At 52.6% G+C, this 19,235-nt stretch overlaps 1 protein-coding gene across 1 annotated transcript; it reads left to right on the top strand.

Moving 5' to 3' along the window:
• Nucleotides 1-1,360: 1,360 nt before the first annotated feature.
• Nucleotides 1,361-18,437, top strand: LINGO1 (leucine rich repeat and Ig domain containing 1). Its single transcript, XM_036271542.1, has 2 exons — nt 1,361-1,663; nt 16,456-18,437. Exons 1-2 carry the CDS (start codon nt 1,658-1,660, stop codon nt 18,310-18,312), a joined length of 1,863 nt encoding a protein of 620 aa, XP_036127435.1. The 5' UTR covers nt 1,361-1,657; the 3' UTR covers nt 18,313-18,437.
• Nucleotides 18,438-19,235: the final 798 nt, after the last annotated feature.

Consider the following 19,235-nt stretch of genomic DNA (forward strand, 5'->3'; position numbering starts at 1 on the left):
GCCCAAGGTGTCAGAAGCACTAGTGTGCTAAAGGAATGCACTCCCAACTGTGGAGAAGGGGCGAGTGTCAGCATTAGTAGTTATCCTAATAAAACCAGCTTAGTGTTAAAGTGCTTCTGGCTTCAAGGAGATGAAAGGAGGTGAGGTCCCAAGGGTCCTAGCCCATACTGCTCGCTTCGCTAAGACGCCACCGCCAACCGATTCTCTGTATCTGCTGGACAAGGAGGATCTGGATGTCTGAGGAGAGGTCCCATTCCTTGGTCCCACCTGAGTATGTGACCCCAGCCCAGGACCCTCTTGACCTTTGGGGTGCAAGGAGAGGGACTACCAAGTTCAGATGGAGAGTCTACGCTGCCCTCTGCTGGTCCCTGGGTGCAGTATCCGTGACCAGAACCAGACAGAGTGGCCTGCTGCCCTCTGCTGGACAGGAAGCCAGGCTTGGCAAGGACCCAGCCTGCAAAAGGGGGCCAAGACCTGGTTTGGGGTAAAGCCACTGAGCGGGCGTGCCTTCCTCGCCGTTATCCGGAGCTTCCCTGTCTACCTGCCTGACCTCCTAGGCCGCCAGCCTGTGGGCCCTACAGCGATTCCCAGACATTCCCGAGAAGAGGGGGCAAGGCTCTAACCCGGTGGGGAGCTTTGCCTGTTCAAGTATGTGTGTCCGTTCACAAAGCAGTGTGCAGTTACCCTAGTTAACACGTGTGAACACACTCGGGTTCACACGCACACGCATATGGCCACCCGAGAATGCGCGCACACAAGAGGGTCTCATTGGCCGGAAATTCGTCCGGAGCCCAGACTCGGAGGGGCGCACCAAGTGCAGGGTTCTACACCCAGGCGCCGGTGCCGGCTCCCGCACGAGGCTGGAGCGCCCCTCGCCAGTTTCTCCGTTCAGTGGATGCAGAGCAGTGGTTGAGGCACTGCTCGCTCCCCACCCCCTTCACGGAAAAAAGACAAACCCCCACTTCCCCTCCTCCCTCCTAGGTTGTGTGGCCGCGCCTTCTCCTCCCCCGCCCGGCTCCTGCCGCTGACTCGCTGCCTCCCTCCCACGGCACCCCCCCTCCCTCCCAAGCTCGCTCCTCGCGTTTTCTCCTCGCGCCGCAGCAGAGCGCAGACCCCGGGTGGGAGCCGGAGCGGGAGCCGGAGCGGGAGCCGGAGCGAGCAGGCGGCGGGTCTGGGCTCCAGAGCGTGTGCGGAGTCCCCATCCGCGCCGCTCCGGCCCCTCTCCTGCCGCGGGGCTCCGAGCAGCATGCGCGCCCGCTACTCGCGGGCCTCAGCCCTCGTCCCAGCCCCGCTGCGGAGCGCTCTGGGCCTCGACCCCGGCCCCAGCGGCAGAGGCAGCGGCCGAGCCAGGCCGGCTCCGGGCGCAGGAGCAGGTTCGTGGATCCGGTATAGCACGTTCTGAGCACTCCCGCCCCTCCGCCTGCCGGGTCCACGACCTCCCTCCTCTCCGGACCGGGGCGGCCCAGTCTCCAGCAACGGCTGGGCTCCTGCCCGGGTGGGGCAGACAGAGGGACAGCCAGCTCCACGAAGGCGCACAGACCAACCGATAGAGGTGTCGGCAGGAGGTGACGGAGGAAGGGGCTGGGCAGGGGCTGTGGTCCGGCCTGGGAGACATGCAATTGGTGACCGAGCCAAGGGGACGGACGGCGGGCCCGAGATGCAGGTGAGCCCGGCGGCCACGGCCCAGCCCCATGCGGACAGCCCCGAGGCGAGCGCCCTTGGGGGCCGTAGTGCCCCCCCCCCTGGGGTTACGGGCCACCCTATTGCTACCCAAACCCCCCTTTGGGGGTCACAGATCTGACCCTCTTTAAGCCTCAGAAAAGAAGATTCTTCCTTCCCCATTCCTGCCCCCAACAAATTTCAGGTTGGCTAGCTGGGACCCTGGAGCTGTGGAAGGGTTCCCACCCGCGTCCCAGTCCTGCTCATCCTCTTTCCCCCTCCCATTCTGAGCACTTTTCATCCTGAAGGATACGCCCCTGTTTAGAGGGCTAGATGGAGCCAGCACCAGGCACCCCCAGGTCGGTGTTGCAGGTCAGGGGCCAGTTTTCTCCACAAGCTTCAGTCTGGGGGCCAGCTCCCTTCCCTCACAGGAAGCAACCCCAGGGGTGAGTAGGAAAGGGGAAATGGTGGGTAAGACGAGTGGAGGAGAGGATGTTGGGTCTGTGGAGGACCAGGAACCCATTAGGGGCCTCCCCTTTGTCTGCCTTCAGCCCTGGCTTCTCACCTCCTCCTGCCCCACTTTTTATTCTAAGGCAGAGTGCGTGGGAGGTGGGAACCAGCTGAGGAGAAGGAGGTGAGAAAGGAGCCTCCAACTCTTTTGCTCCCCCCACCCAGGTGGCTAAGGGACCCCAGGAGATGTGTCACTCCAGGTGGCTACCACTTTGAGGAGGGGTGGGTCCAGACCCAGTGGGTATTCCCTGCCAGTTCTTGCCCTGGGTCCCCAAGCCCTGCCCCAGCCAGCCAGCAGCATCTCCTCTTTGTTCTCAGAGCTCCTGGGGTGGGGGTGGGGAAGAAGGGATATTTTGGAGGATGGGAAGAGCTCTGCCCTGGTGGGGTGGGAGGGCAGGAAATCCTGAAGTGGGGTGCAATCCCCTTCCTTGCCAGCCCAGCCCTCCCTCAGTTCTCCTGTGCTTGGCTTGGCTTGGCTTGCCAGGGGGCGTGCAGTCCAGCCTGGCCCTGGGCTCTGGGCTCATCCCTACTGGTCGTTATGCTAACAGCTCCAGCACTGGTGCCTCCCCTGCCCAGTGAGCAATGAGCCTGGGGCTTCCTCTCATCCAGTGAGGAGTGCTGGTGAAGGAAGAAATGGTTAGCTGTCCTAGACCCTTTGTTCTTGTGTGGGCCAGAGGGCTCTCAGAGTCTTCACAGCTCTGGGAAGATGCCAGCACCTGGTCTGCCTGGACAGCTTGCATGGCCTTCCTGCTTTCTCCTAAGCACGAAGAGAGAAAATAAGGTAGGAAGGGAAAGGCCCAAAACTCCTTGGAATCCAGTTGGGGGCTTCAGGCAGCACCCAGCTGCCTCTCCTGGAGGGGGCCTTAGCAAAGGCTAGGGAAGCCCTATGTTGTGTTCTTGTTGTCTTGGCCCCTCCCCCCATCCTCTGCCTAGTTAAGTGTGATTTAGGTTTGGTCAGGGCTGCAGTACTCCCAGGGCCTGGAGTTAGAGTGGGTCCTAAATCCAGGGGGTCAAGTTTTAAGGGATGTGTATGTGTTCCAAGTCCAGATATCATGCATGGCTTGTGGGCTAAGGGCTCCTGTGTGACTGGAGTGCCCCTTGTAATGGCCCTCTTTGGTCCATGCTCAGCTCCTCCATCCCCTGCCTCTGAATAGCCATTTTTTTCTTTATTAGATATTGTTTTATAAAACCCAGAATTCCAGAGGGACATACACACACCCTCTCGTTAGGGTGGATATTCACTATAAAGCCAAAAAGAATCCCTGGTACCAGTGATGGTGTTGTTCTCTAGGTGCCTACCCAAACAAATGGCTGGAAGATGACAGTTGGAGCTGTCAAGAAGTGAGGCTGTATGGTGATTTGTGCAGGGGTCTCATGGAGGCATGAGGCAGTGTCAGATGGAGGGCAAGGAGGTGGGTTATGTGGGACTAGGAAAGGGTCTGGAGGGAAGGCAGGAGGAGGTGGTGGATTCAGAGTCAGAGCCAGTTTCCTGGCCAGGATCTCTTGGTTTCTCTGCCCTGTGTGTGGCACATCTATGGAAGGATGGTGGCCTTCCAGCCTCAGCCCCCCCCCCCCCCATGGCTCTCTGTTCTGTTCCCACTAGTAAGTGCCTCTGCATATCCCCCCATCACCTGGCTTGATCCAGCATCCTGACCCAGAGGCCCTCTCCTCTGCTTTCTTTCTCCTGGCTCCTCCTCTAGGAAACCTCCCTGACTGCTCCAAGTCATCGATCCTCCTCCAGGCACCCACAGCATGGAACCACATTGGTTTGCACCTAATATTATACCAGCCCATTCATTCATGCATTTATTCTAAAAATCCTGGCTCAGCTGTCTGCTTGGCTCTAGGGGAGGCCCTCCCTTGGCTCTCATGGATTGCCTTGGGCACCTTGGGCAATCCTGTGCCCATCTGCTGAGCTCTCTTGCCTGGCCCCTGAAATAAGGAAGACACTGGGAAGCACCTGGGATCAGCTGGTGGCTGGTGGCAAGGATTACCTGGAGGGGACACAAGTGTCCTCAGCCTGTATAGATGGACACATTTGGGTAACATCAAGGATGCCCCAGGCAAGTGTTGAGGAGAACCAAGGCAGGGTGTTCTCACACAGACAGAGAAGGATGGGATTTGTTCCTGGGGCTAAGAGGATCAGGGGTCCTCTGGTGAGACTGGGTGGGTCCTGAGGTAGTAGCAGATGTTGCAGAGACACAGAAAGCAGGGTGTTCTGTAAGCAAGGACAGTTCTTTGGCGAAAGTGTGTGAGAGGGCAAGCTCATTTCTAAATGTATTTGAGGCATTCTTGATGCCAACCTTTGTTGCTGTGTTAAATGAATGAGTGAATGACTCTCCTTGGGTGCTATGGGCCTGGTATAACTGTGTGGACAAGTCTTCTCCTCATGAGTGTTCAGTTCCTTTCAGGTCACTTCATAGTGAAGTTGTTGAGGGTGATCCCTGGTGTCAGATGCCCAGGTTTAAATCTCAGCTTCATACTGCCCAGCTCTGTGACTTTGGGCGAGTTACTTCATCTCTTTGGGCTTCAGTGTCCTTATGGATAAAGTGAGGATAACAGCATTATTTACCCCAAGGGTCATCATGAGGATTAAGTGTGTTAATATATGTAAAGCATTTAGAGCAGTACCTGGTAAACAGTAAGCTCTCAAGAAATACTGGATACTTATTTTTTTTTTAAATGTTTTTTTTAAATCCTCACCTGAGGATATTTTTCCATTTTTATTTTTTCAGATAGAGAGGGAGGGAGAGAGAGAGAGAAACATCGATGTGAGAGAGACACATCAGTTGGTTGCCTCCTGCACGATCCCAACCAGGGCCGGGGACCGAACTGCAACTGAGGTACGTGCCTTTGACCAGAATCGAACCCGTGACTCTTTGGTCTGTAGGCCGACGCTCTAACCACTGAACCAAACTGGCCAGGGCTGCCTACTCATAGTTTCTATCAGTGAAGTGCTCTCAGTCTTGCCCTTGCAAGTGATTTGATTGTATAGCCAGAAAATGAAGCCTCAGAGGTGGAATAACTTGTTTCAAGTCCCTCTAGCAAGCATCAGGCTCAGGCTAGAATGCCTTCCTCCTGGCCTCTGCTCTGGGGCTCTTGTTCACTGTTCTGGGTGTGGACTGCTAATTAACTAACCAATGTATTTAGTATTAACAATAGCAACACAGTAAACACTGTGACCCTACTCCCAACCCTGAATGCCAGCACTTTAATAACGAGGTATGTCTTTCCATGTGCTTCTCCTCACCTTATCTATTGGCCTCTTTCTCTGAGGCAACCACTACCCTAAATTATTATTATTTTTATTCCTCACCTGAGGATATTTTTGTATTTATCATCAGATAGAGTGGGAGGGAGGGAGAGAGAGAGAGAGACAGAGAGAAACATCAATGTGATAGAGCCACATCGACTGGTTCCCTCCCACACGACCCGACCAGGGCCAGGGATGAACCGCAACTGAGGTAGGTACCCTTGACTGTAATCGGACCTGCAACTCAGTGGTCTGCAGGCCAATGCTCTAACTGCTGAGCCAAACCGGTCAGGGCTACCCTAAATTATTTAGCATTTCCTTGCCTTTTTCAAATCATGTATTTTGATACATAGAAATTGTTCAGTTTTAGTTATTTTTGAACTTTGTGAAAAGAACATGAAACCATACACAGTCCTCTGGAATTTGCTTTTTTCTTCAACATCACATGCATAAGCTTTATCTCTATTGTTGCAAATAATAGTAGATGTTGTTCATTAATTTCCACTGATGCACAGTGGTCTGTCATTTGGACACAACACAGTGTATTTTCTGTTCTTTTGTTGATGGGCATGTGGATTGTTTTCCTTTTTGCTCTTACACACAATGCTGCTGTGAACCTGCTTGTCCTGTCTCCTGAGGCATAAGTCACAGAGCTGGGAGCAGAATTGCTGGACTGGGGGGCACATTTGCAGTTACCTTTACTAGAAAACATGCCCAGGTGTTTTCCAAATTGGTTGGACCCTTTACGCATCTCCATCCGGTTGCTCTTCATCCTCACCAGCACTCCTATGCTCAGGTGTCTCCATTGTTACTGATTGAATGAGTGTAAAATGGTAAATGTTATGGTCTTGATTTGCATTTCTGGAATTTAAGGTTTCTGGTGTATAGGGCTGAGATGAGGAGCAGCCAGTGCATAACTCACTAAGTGATTATTTCCTTTGCACCTCAGTTTCTGCATTTGTGGGGATGCTGTCTGTACAACCCCTGGCTCTGAAGGATGGGCAAGAACAGTCAGGGAGGACTCCCAGATGAAGTGGAAATGGAGAAGGGGCAAGGAGAGCCCGAATCTCTCTGTATTTAATCAAATGAACCCCAGTGATTCTGTGTTCACCCTAGGATGAGCTGGGGTGGTCCTAGCTTGGGAGGTAGAGGGAGCCTGTGCTTCATTATTTCAGTAATGCACAGGGTCCTGAAAACCCAGTCTCTACACCGTGGCACAATGATGTGGGGTTTTCACATTGGTGAGGGCTCAATAAGAGTTTGGTGACTTGGGGAATGAACAGATGAAACAAACGTATATTTTCTTCTTCCTTCATTCCCATCTCCTTGGGGAGTCTCCTCCCTGATTGCTCTTACCATTGAGTGACTGAGGGGTGGTGGCTGAACAAACTGGCTCCTGGGCATTTTCAAGGCCCCATGTAGGCCCTCAAGCCCCCTGCCTACTCACAGGGGCTGAGAAGCCCAGTGCTGGCAAGGTAGTTTGGAATGGCTCCCTCTGCTAGCCAGGTGCCATTCCCTGCTTGGACAGGGGACCCTGGATCTGGTTAGAGAGGAGCAACTGGGCTGGTGGAATAATTATGCCTATTTTATGTTAACACCCAAATTGATTGCTGCCAGGGTGACATTACCAGGGCATTGTTCCTTGTCTCCAACCTCTTATTACATGTTATTAGGGTGTGTGGTGTGTTTTTTCCTGTTTCAAGGAATTAATCTCTTTCTGCCACATCCTCTGCTTCACTTTACAGAGAACCTGCTGGTGACTCAAGGAAAGAGTGGGGTCTGGCCAGCAGCCTTTTCTTTCTGGCCCAGCACAGGGCTGCAGATGCACTTGGGGTGCTGACCATCTCAAATCCCTTTGATGCAAGATAAGGGTATCTCAGAGCTAAGAGGGGCTGCTGAGGTATGGAACCCAGAAGTCTTCCTGTGCTGTCCCTGATCCATGGTCTCTGCTTATATACCCCTCATTACAGGCTGCTCACTCATTATTTACTAAGGCAGATCTTCCATCTTGAGCCATCTGGTCTTCCATTTGATTCCTCTCACCAAGCAGAATGGGCCTCCTCTGTGACTCTGCCCATGAGTCTTAGTGTGCCCTTTTGGCCTGTACTGGACTTTTTGCATCCTCTGCCTTGGGACACTCCTTGGAGATCTGCAGATGTGCCAGTGCCCCCCTCCCCCCCTCCCAATCTGGGCTTCTCAGGAACAGGTAGCTGGGTGATGGCATTGATTGTACCTGAGCAGAACACAGCACCCATATGTGTCTGCCCAGAGGGGTTAATTGCCTCTTGGTACTGAGCTCAGTATAACAGGTTAGAAAAATGAGCTTAGGCAAGGGGTTGGCCAAGATTCAGTTGAACAGAAAGGGCTTTGAACCATCAGTGCCAGGAGAAGGCAAGAGTTTTTATCTATAGTTAGCCTGTCTGTGCTATAAATAACTCACTGGTTCTTGGTTTGTGATATATTTAGGGGTTATTTTTAAATCTTTTTCTCTTTTTGAGGCAGAAATAACCCAAACCTTCACCTGTTCCTGAGCAAGCCCCACCATATTACCCTGGCATGACATTGGGGAGAGAAAGTGGCTGTAGTCAGGAGGCGGAGGTTCTTCTTAGGTCCTAGCCCTGAGATGCTGTGGGACACTGGACAGGTCCCTGATACCTGTGGTCCTCCGTTTCCTCACCTGTGTGATGATGGTCTCTAGAGTTATCATGCCTCTGAGTCAGACAAGCCCAGTGACCTTGGGCAAGTGAGCTAATGGTTTGGAACCTCAGTTTTAACCCCATAAGTAAAATGGGGTTAATGGTTCCTCCTTCACAGGGTATGTGGTGAGGGTTGGTGGGGCCACTCTACAAAGCACTGAGTGTATGTGTTCAATGTAAATGTCTCTTCTCTCCCCTCTCTTTGAACTGCCTGCCCCTAGCCGGTGAGGGCTGTGTGAAGTCTGCCACTCCCTCTTCTGAATGAGTTTAGGGCCCAAGATATTAAGCCACTTGCCTATGATCAAGCAGCTCTGTAGGTCCTTGAACCTGAATCAGGGAGAAGCAATATGCAAGTGTCAGGACAACCTTGAGTCTAACTGCCTCAGCCCTAATCCAAGATCTGCCACTTATCACTGATTTTTGGCAAGTTGTATTACTTAGGTACTTCAGTTCTCTAATCTGTAAAATGGGGATAATGTACCAATCTAATAGGATTAAACATGTTCATATTTGAGTCTGTGTTGTGCTGCCTGTGTGACCTTAAGCAAGTTACAAAACTGCCTTGTGTTTTTGTTTTTTTTTCCATCTGCAAAGTCGGGGTAATAACAGGACCTCCCTCAATAGGTTGTGGTGGAATTAAGTGAATTTTTCTTTTTTTTTTTTTTATCCTCACCGGAGGACATTTTTTGTTCAGGTAGAGTGGGAGGAAGAGAGAGGAAGAGAGAGAGAGAGAGAGACATCGATGTGAAAGGGACACATCGAGTGGCTGCCACCCGCACGACCGACCAGGGCCGGGGACAAACTGCAACCAAGGTACATGCCCTTAGCGGGAACCGAACCCGGGTCTCTCGGGACCACAGGCTGATGCTCTAACCGCTGAGCCAAACCGGCCAGGGCTTAAGTGAATTTTTATATGTAAATTACTTAGAATGATGTTTGGCACACCAGGGCTTTCCCATCTATATTCATTAGGTCTTTGGCCTACAAATCTCATGCTAATTCCACCACTCCCTTCAGACCCTCCCTTACCCCTTCACTCCTCCTACCTTGTGCTGGGTCTCTGAGGCTATGACCTCCTCCCTCTCACAAGTTCAAGGCCTATGGCCCTTCTAGGTGGGGTTGGCAGTTGAACTCTAATGCCTGAGCTGTTTCCAGGTAAAGGAGCCCTGAGAGCTAGGCCAGCTGGAGAGGGCCCCAGAAGTTCCCAGGAAGGTGTGAGGGGATGAGTGGATGATTGGAGATGGGGCAGGTGTTTCTGCCAGGTACCTCCCAAGGGGTCACTGACCTGGACAGGGGATGGGGCCAGAGGCCTACAGGGGCACCTTCTTGCCCCCAGAACTTGGGGTGGTATCTCAGACCTGGAGAGAGATGGGAAGGGAAATATAGGGGTTCAGGACCTGAGTTTTTCTTGAGCCCTCTCAGGTCACTACATGGGTGCTTATCTACCTCTCCTTAATTCTGGGACAGCTCCAATCCAAGTATGGGTATCATTTGTTCAGGTGGGTCCAGCATAGACAGCAAAGAAGCTTCCTAGAACCAGTGGCCCCTCTTACCTTCCCCAGGCAAGCTCCCAGCTTCCTGGCTAGTCTCTCACCTCAGAATCACCATGGGAAAGGGCAGGCAGGGCCCAGAGAGGTCCAGGATTCATTCAAGATTACACAGCAGGGCAGGGGTCCACTGGCTGGAGCCAAGGCCTGGGACCTGTAATCCTAGTGCCCTTTGCTTATTCAGAAGTGGCCTCTAGGTCTTGCCCCACTCCTTCTCCCACCAAGCTGGCCATTTCTGGATGGCAGAGCCTATATATAGAAGCCTGTAAACACTAAGATACTTTGACAATTAAAATTCGTAATTTATCCCACACATGGCTTGGGCCCATGGCCTGGCCGCAAGGCTGGCACATCCTGAGATGGGCTGTGCTCCAGTGGGATGAGTGGTGGGGCAGGCAGGGCATTCCTTCCTCAGGCTCAGGGGACCAGGTCCTTGCCCAGGGCCACATAGGGGCAGCTGTAGCAGCCAGGGGGCCTGGTGGCCCAGCCTGCACCCTCCAGCTAAGATGAGCACCTTTGGGAGAGGATTGACTTTCTATGTGTATCTAAGAGATAGGGCTGGTGATGCTGGGCCAAGGAGGATACAGGGAATATCAGGAGGAAGGGCAGGGCAGGGCAGCAGGCCCACACCCACACTGGCCACACTCACACATACCCAACTCTGCCACAACCAAGAGCAAGAGGGAAATAAAGAATTATACATGCCAAAGGACATGACCTCAGTTTTTCCCCAGGTTAGTGGTTCTCTCCTTGTGGGGGGCAGCTGAAGGAGAAAGAGAAGGGAGAGAAAGGGATGGCAAAGGCAGGCAGACCAGGAGACAACGGACTCTGCCAGCTGGCGACCCTTTTGTTGGAGCCCAGCCTGGGCACTGACTCCCCCCCTCAGGGTCCCCTGTGCACACATCCTCTCCCCAGGACTGAGGTCCCCCATTAGCAGCTCACACACTTAGACTGTTATAAGTCATTTCCACCTCAGCAGGGGTTAGCCCTAGAAAGCCAGAATGGAGTGTCCTGGCTCCCTCAGGATTTGGGGTGGGAGAGATCAAGTAGGAGTACCTGGCTGCCTCTTACATGGACTAGGCCAGTTAGTTCACCCTACACACCTTTGTTCTCACTGTTTCCTCTGTCAAAATGCCCTCTGGCCCCTGTACTCGACCTCTGGAAATGCGTTTGTAGTTCAGCATGAGCTCAGGTGACACCGCCTCCATGAAGCCTCTGTAAAGAGCCTCAGGTGGGGTCAGAGCTGCTCTGGGAGCTGTGTCAGCAGTTGTTTGATGGGCTATGAAGATGGCCTGGGGGTGCTGAGCTGTGTAAGCCCCAGCCCTGCTCTGGGGAATACAGAATAGGAGTTGCTGCTGAAGCTCCAACCAAAGGAGGAAGGAAGAGAGGTAAACACGTCAGCAGTGCTCAGCAGAGGGGATGGCTTCCTGGGGGCTTGAGAAGAGCTACATGGGGGAAGAAACCCGTGAGCTGGATTTTGAAGGCCAGGTGGGACACATCCAGGCGCTACAGTGGGAGAAAGGCCCATTGAGGTCTTTTGAAACAGGCTTTCACCCCACCCTACCTCCACCCCACTTCTGGCCCCATGGCCATGGCTGCCTATGAGTACACTTTCTACTAACACTCTTCATCATTTCATGAAGTGGATCCAGCCACTTTGTGCTCTGGAGCTGAAGGCAAAGGAGGGACCTCAGACAGGCCGGGACTAGGGAACAAGGCAAGTCTTGGCCCCTGTACTCGACCTCTGGAAATGTGTTTGTAGTTTAGCAAACTCGGCCTCTGTTCTTTGGTGACCCAGGAGGAGTCCCTTCACCCTTCTGAGTAATCACATCTGCTTTGTAATGAGGACAGGATGTGTTAACAGGCCAGGGTTTTTGATAGGTAACATGAGCATGAGCTCAGCAAATGGTAGTTGAGTCTGCAGGGCAAACCTTTGCTCTGTCTTTACCCTACTCCTGCCACCCTCTGCTTCCCCTGGCCCTAGCCACCCATCTTTCTCCTCTGCTTTCTCTGCCTCTCTCTTCCTCTCCCTTTCTCTCCTGTTTGCCCACATGTATCTTTCTGTTTCTTTCTTTTTTTTTAAATCCTCACTCGAGGATATTTTTCCACTGATTTTTTGATAGAGTGAAAGGAAGGGAGGGAGAGAGAGGGAAACATTAATGTGAGAGAGACACATCCATTGGCTGCCTCCCACACAACCCTGACTGGGGCTGGGGATTGAACTTGCAACCCAGGTACATGCCCTTGACCAGGAATCGAACCCATGACCCTTTGGACCATGGAACAGCTTTCGAATTCTCTCTAACTGCTGAGATAAACCATCCAGGGCATATCTTTCTGTTTCTATCACCTTCCCTCTCTCCTGCTCTTTTGGTCATTTCTTGGTGGCAGAGCTGGGCGGGGCCAGGGCTGTCTTATAGGAGCCTTCAGCCCTTCTTCCCAGGTCTGCTATCCCTCTTCATCGATCTTCCCTCCTTCCTGCTATAGACCCAGTCATCGGAGCTTAGGGTGTCAGGTCAAGATCTTGCATACTTGCCTCATTTTCCAGGCTGAGAACCCAAAGGCGGGCATCCCAAAGGCCCCAGTGATGGCAGCAGCATCTCTCTGCCAGTGAGCTCATGCCTGTGTGTGCTGGGGATCCCTGTGGCCCCTAAGTAACACTGAGTGGGAACACCATAAAATACTGATACTGGAAACCTAAAATAACTAAACCTTCTACCCTGTGCTGCAGCCAACCCCAAATTAAGTGAGGTTCTAGCATAGATTATACCCCAGGAACAGGAGAATGGTATGGTAAAAAAAAAAACACTGAAAAATTCGGTGTTCATCATACCATTTTCGGATAGTTGGGGAAAGGTTTCGTAAGTTTGGGGAGCCAGGGTGCTTATTTGCAGCTACCCAAGGACTAGTGCCTTCCTTTAGCCCTGGTGGGCCTTACCCTCACGCTGTCCTCACATGCTTGCCACACCCAGTCTGGCTTGTGTGTCTGAAAGAATCCCGCTTCACACCAGGAAGCTCTTGAGGCAGACTGAGCGGGCCAGGCAGAGCAGAGCTGTGCTGCCTCTTAACTTTTTGGCCTAGATCTAAGGCAAATGAATTCTCTTTTGGAAGCCTCAGTTATTCTCATCTGTAAGATGGTTAAGAAATACTTCTTTTGAATGCTGTTGTGAGGGAGGGTTTCTGAGACTGTGTGTATAAAACCCCAAACCTGGCCTATAGCATGTGCTCTGCAAATGTTAGTCCAACCCATTTTATAAGAACAGGTGTGTCTGACTGGTTTGTGTGAGCTGGGCCTCCCGATGCCACTGAATGAAACACAATCACCCTTGACCCTCAGTGATTCTCCAAGTCCACCCACAGGTGATCCCATGCTCCTTCTGTCTCCACCAGTTACCCTTTTCCACCCTGAGGCCCAGGGAAGACAGCCACAATGTGAGTACCCTCAAACTGATCCTTCTAGCCCCAGTGAAACTGTAACTGGAGGACTGAGCCCCCACGCACCTTAATCCCCCAACCATATTTGAGGATGTTGACTTACCAGCTAGAGAAAATGCAGTTTCTATTGTGGGCTTTCTCAGGGACCCTGGAATCCAGCCTCTCAGTGCACAGTGAGGGAAATAGGCCAGAGAGGACAGGCAATGCCCCTAGTCGTACAGTGGACTGGCTGGTATGGGGAGCAGCTGAGCTGGGCATATCTGCCCTAGGATATCAATGAGGGTGTCATGGTGGCAGCACAGGTCTGGTGGGGGTGACAGGCAGTTCCAGAGCACTGGAGAGGACTCGGACTGCTATGGGGTTTGAGCACTGTGTTCCAGCATGGCTCTCCTCTGCCTGTCCACCCGCATGCCTTCAATGTTTATTTCCTTTGTATTTATTGGTCCAATTTTTAAACTCTTGCCCATATGGGAAGCCCTTCAGGGGGGCAAGGATCCAAAATAAAACACTGATTAAAATGCATAAAACACTTTGCCTTGGGAATTGCAGGAGTAACCTGCAGGATTAATGGTGCCAGTTTTGGTAGCCTTTCAGACATGACCCTGCCAGCATCCCTAGGTGACAGGGATATTGTGGACATGCTGTGCTCCTGCTGTGTCAGTTTGGGCAAGTGCCTTAGCCTTTCCAGGCCTCAGTTTCCCCACCATTCAGGACAGCCACATGTAAAAGGTGAGGGGTGAGGCAATTCAGAGGATGTGCCCTCTGGAGCTGTCCTGGTTCTCTGGAACATGGTCCATTGCTCTGAGGGTGACGGCCACACAGGGCAGTGCTGACCAGCTTTTCTGTCAACATTTTGCATTCCCCAGGTTTATCAATGCTCAACTGCCTGTTCCAGAGTCAGCCCCTGTAAACACTCAGATACACACACTTCCTTTCAAAGAACATTCAGTGGGATTTGTGTGTGCCTCTCCTTGGTCTGGGCAGCACCATGCTGTTGGCCCTTAGGCACCTCAACTTCTAGCAGGTGAGATGCACCCATGACTGTTGGACCCAGAATTAAACATATGGTCCAGGTGAAGGGTCAAGTGCTGAGGCTTTGCAGCACGGTTCCCTCTTTGTTCAAATCACCAGGAAGCTCTCACCTTTAGTTATTATTCAGGATTTTGTGGCATTCTTTCCTGACTGGCTTTCTTTCTTTCTTTTTTTTTTTTAATTTAAAATTTTTTTAAATTGTAGTTGTTAATCCTCACCCAAGGATATTTTTTCCATTCATTATTTTTTTTTGAAAGAGTGGAAGGGAGGAAGGGTGGGAGGGGGGAGAGAGAGAGAAATCAATGTGAGAAGGACACATCAATTGGTTGCTTCCCACAGGGCCCTAACTGGGACCAAGGATCGAACTGCAACACAAGTACGTGACCTTGACTGGGAATTGAACCCGTGACCCTTTGGTGCGCAGGCTGATGCTCTAGCCACTGAGCCACACGAGCCAGGGCTGGTTGGCCTTTTTTAGTTTTATCTTTTTATCATCTTGTTGCATAACTTTTCTGTCAGTTGACTCAAGTCATTTTTAGAATGATGTGTGCTATCCATCAGTTACATAATATCACTACTAATAAATGTAAGGTGCTTCAGTGTTGGGGGCAAGAGATGATTTCTGACTGAGTAGGTCACGGATGGCTTCATGGAGGAGATGGTCTTCGGGGTAGAAGGTCACAAAGGCTGCTGGAGCAGGAGGCTGAGAGAGTTCTCCAAACAGAGATGGCTTCAAGGCAGGAATGTGAGGACAAGGCTGGAATATCTGGGTGGCTTCATTGGACAGAGTGGCGGGAAAGGGGGTAGGTAGATGAGTAGGTAGAGGCAAGGTAATAGAGCCTTCAAATACTAAATTCTTGCCTGTGTGAGGGGCTTACCAACATCTCAGGTGGCCTGAGCCCTTGCTAACCCCCTTATTCCTCAGTCTGCTTTCTGACAGCCCTCACCCCGCCCACCAACCCAGCCCCTAGCTGGGTGCTAAAAGTCCTATTTACCTCTCCAAGACCCAGGCTTCAGCTGCCAGCCCAATTACCTATTGATCACCTGTCAGTATGTTTGCTTTTCTGGTGGTTCATTGGAGTGTGTATGACTATGGAAAATGGCTAGGTGGGGGTGGGGTAGAGAAAGACAAACCACAGAAGAGTCTGGAGAGAGGATGAAAGGGGCTGAGGGAAGGGAGGTAGACAAAGCCTTTGGGGATAACAAAACCTTGCAATTCCATCACATGTGAGTGACAGCCAGAGTCCTTTCTGATTAACCAGTCATTTAGTTGATCTATAACCAAGGAGCACCTGTCAGTCAGTCCTGGAAGACCAATGCAGCATTGGGAAGTATGTGGTTCCATTGAGTCTGACAGACCAAAGCTCTGATCTGAAATCCTCTCCCTGTATAGGCTGCATTTCCTTGGGCAGCCACAAGCACCCCGACCCTGGCTCAGCCCCAGTGCCTTAAGGGTTGAAGTGTGCATGACAAGGTGTGGGAAAGGTTGGAAGCTGTGGGAGAAAGGCCTGGACTGGGGCTGAGAGGTGAGCCCTCACAGCCTGAGTTTCCCTTTCCTACAGTAAGTTCCCCTCAGGCCCATGATTGGGGTATGTGGACAGGCAGCAGAGCCCTAGGGTGCCAGTCTGGCGTGGGATGGATCTTCACTCCACCAGCAGTGGGAGAGCTGCAGCTTGGCTCCCAGAGGCCATCTTGTCCACCCCCTGGAGTTTGGAGAAGTCCAGACTAGCCCTCTCAGTCCTCTCCTTACCTTGCTGGGCCAGTTTTTCATGTAGTAGAACAGAGGAGGGAGGGAGGAGATGGGGAGACCATCTGTGTACAAGTGTGACCAAGTGGCCCCTGAACACAAGCTGGGAGACAGTAATGAGGGGCTAGCTTCACATACCCCTTGGTCACTCCAACTACAGCCAGTGCTCAAGCTGGGCCTTGGCACTATCACCCTTGTCACCACCACCTAAGTGGCCTCGCATCCTCAGAGCTACAATGTGGACTGGCCCCTCCAGGGTGCCCATGCCATTCTGGGTTTTGGGGGTCTGACTGCCTCCCTCAGATTAGCAGCTACACAGAACTTGGCACTAGGATGAAGGTGGCTGGAATCCCAAGAGACTGAGTGATGGAGGCTGGAGGGGTTTTGGAGGGGAGCATACTTTCTATTGGGGATCAGAAAAATCTTCAGAGCAGTGGACATGAAATTAGGCTCAGAAGATGAGGTTTCAAATAGGCAGGGGAATAGCATTTCAGGAGGACAGCATTTCAGGGTGGGGTCTAGCCAAATGTTATCCTCTCACTGCTCCTTCTGCTCTGTGCTTGCTCCTGGCTGTAGGTAAGCAAGAGGATGCTGACAAGGGGTGAGAGGAGCATGCCCAGCCCCCTCCTGGCCTGTTGGCAGCCTATCCTCCTGCTGGTGCTGGGCTCGGTGCTGTCAGGCTCAGCCACAGGCTGCCCGCCCCGGTGCGAGTGCTCTGCCCAGGACCGTGCAGTGCTCTGCCACCGAAAGCGCTTTGTAGCTGTGCCCGAGGGCATCCCCACCGAGACCCGCCTGCTGGACCTGGGCAAGAACCGCATTAAAACACTCAACCAGGATGAGTTTGCCAGTTTCCCGCACCTGGAGGAGCTGGAGCTGAATGAGAACATTGTGAGCACCGTGGAGCCTGGCGCTTTCAATAACCTCTTCAACCTCCGGACACTGGGGCTCCGCAGCAACCGTCTGAAGCTCATCCCCCTGGGTGTCTTCACTGGCCTCAGTAACCTGACCAAACTGGACATTAGTGAGAATAAGATTGTCATCTTGCTGGACTACATGTTCCAGGACCTGTACAACCTAAAGTCGCTGGAGGTTGGTGACAATGACCTTGTCTACATTTCCCACCGAGCCTTCAGCGGCCTCAATAGCCTGGAGCAACTGACACTGGAGAAATGCAACCTGACTTCCATCCCCACCGAGGCACTGTCCCACCTGCATGGTCTCATTGTCCTAAGGCTCCGGCACCTCAACATCAATGCCATCCGGGACTATTCCTTCAAGAGGTTATACCGGCTAAAGGTCTTGGAAATCTCCCACTGGCCGTATTTGGACACCATGACACCCAACTGCCTCTATGGTCTCAATCTGACATCCCTATCCATCACGCACTGCAATCTGACTGCTGTGCCCTACCTGGCTGTGCGCCATCTGGTCTATCTACGCTTCCTCAACCTCTCCTACAACCCCATCAACACCATCGAGGGCTCCATGTTGCATGAGCTGCTACGGCTGCAGGAGATCCAGCTGGTGGGTGGGCAGCTAGCTATGGTGGAGCCCTATGCCTTTCGTGGCCTCAACTACCTGCGTGTGCTCAATGTGTCTGGCAACCAGCTGACCACACTGGAAGAGTCTGCCTTCCACTCGGTAGGCAACCTGGAAACACTCATTCTGGACTCCAACCCACTGGCCTGTGACTGCCGTCTCCTGTGGGTATTCCGGCGCCGCTGGCGGCTCAACTTTAACCGGCAGCAGCCCACGTGTGCCACGCCTGAGTTCGTCCAGGGAAAAGAGTTTAAGGACTTCCCCGATGTGCTCCTACCCAACTACTTCACTTGCCGCCGTGCCCGAATCCGGGATCGCAAGGCCCAACAGGTGTTTGTAGATGAGGGCCACACGGTGCAGTTTGTGTGCCGGGCAGATGGCGACCCACCACCCGCCATCCTCTGGCTATCACCTCGAAAGCACCTGGTCTCTGCCAAGAGTAACGGGCGGCTCACAGTCTTCCCCGATGGCACGCTGGAGGTGCGATACGCCCAGGTACAGGACAATGGCACATACCTGTGCATTGCTGCCAACGCGGGTGGCAATGATTCCATGCCTGCCCACCTGCATGTGCGCAGCTACTCACCTGACTGGCCCCATCAGCCCAATAAGACCTTCGCTTTCATCTCCAACCAGCCAGGTGAGGGAGAGGCCAACAGCACCCGAGCCACTGTGCCTTTCCCCTTTGACATCAAGACCCTCATTATAGCCACCACCATGGGCTTCATCTCCTTCTTGGGTGTTGTACTCTTCTGCCTGGTGCTTCTGTTTCTCTGGAGCCGGGGCAAGGGCAACACGAAGCACAACATCGAGATTGAGTATGTGCCTCGCAAGTCAGATGTGGGCATCAGCTCCACTGATGCGCCTCGAAAGTTCAACATGAAGATGATATGAGCACCGGGTGGGGCTCCCTCCCTGGTCCTGTGCCACCCCTCCCTGCCCCAAGTCCTGTGTCCAGCTGCCTCACTGGCCCTCACCACCTCCCCTCTACCAGGACCTCTGAAGTCTGGGCCTGGGGAACCCGCTGCACAGGGGCACATAAGGACAGACTGGAGTCGGAAGCTGATAGACCAACACACAGCGGTCAATACAATTTAAAAAGTTACGAACTTCTTCTGTAACTTGGGTTTCAATAATTATGAATTTTTATAAAAACTTGAAATAATAAAAAGAGAAAAAAAAAACTATTTCCTATAGCTAGTCGGAATGCAAACTTTTGACATACTGATTGCTCCAGGGTCCTCTTCCAACTCAGATTCTTGTTTTTCTTCTCCAACTCTTCCTCCTCTCTCTTCTCTTCCCCTGTGGGGAGCAATCACTCAGGAAAACAGGAAAGGCGATCTCAGCCCCACCAGCCCACCCTAGCAAGTCAGCCTGAAGGAGCAGACAGGGTGGCAGTTATAGGCCCACCTCTCAGCTGGCTGTTTGCTGGGAGCAGGTGGAGGAGACAGGGCTGCCAGATGGGGGCAGGGCTGTCTGCTGAGCTTCCAGGGGTCAGGGGCCTGGTCAGGTGTGGCTGATGCTGTGGACAGGGGCTGGGGCCTACCTAGAGGACAGCATAGTCAGCCAAGAGAGCTATGGGCTGGAGGTGAGGATGAGGCCTAACTTCTGGCCCCAGCTGTACCACTGATTTGCTGTGTGGCCACAAATAGGTAACTGATCCTCTCTGGCCCTCAGTTTCCACATCTGTGCAGATAGAAGTGTTACTCCCTGCCCTGCCTACCTCACAGGGCTGTTGTGAGGAATTGATGAGCTGTATGTGAAACATTTTGTAACCTGTAAAGTGCTGTGCCCACATGTGGGTGACTGTTCTCATT

Source organism: Molossus molossus, unplaced genomic scaffold (assembly GCF_014108415.1).
Source record: "Molossus molossus isolate mMolMol1 unplaced genomic scaffold, mMolMol1.p scaffold_m16_p_1, whole genome shotgun sequence".
Classification (NCBI taxonomy): Eukaryota; Metazoa; Chordata; class Mammalia; order Chiroptera; family Molossidae; genus Molossus; species Molossus molossus.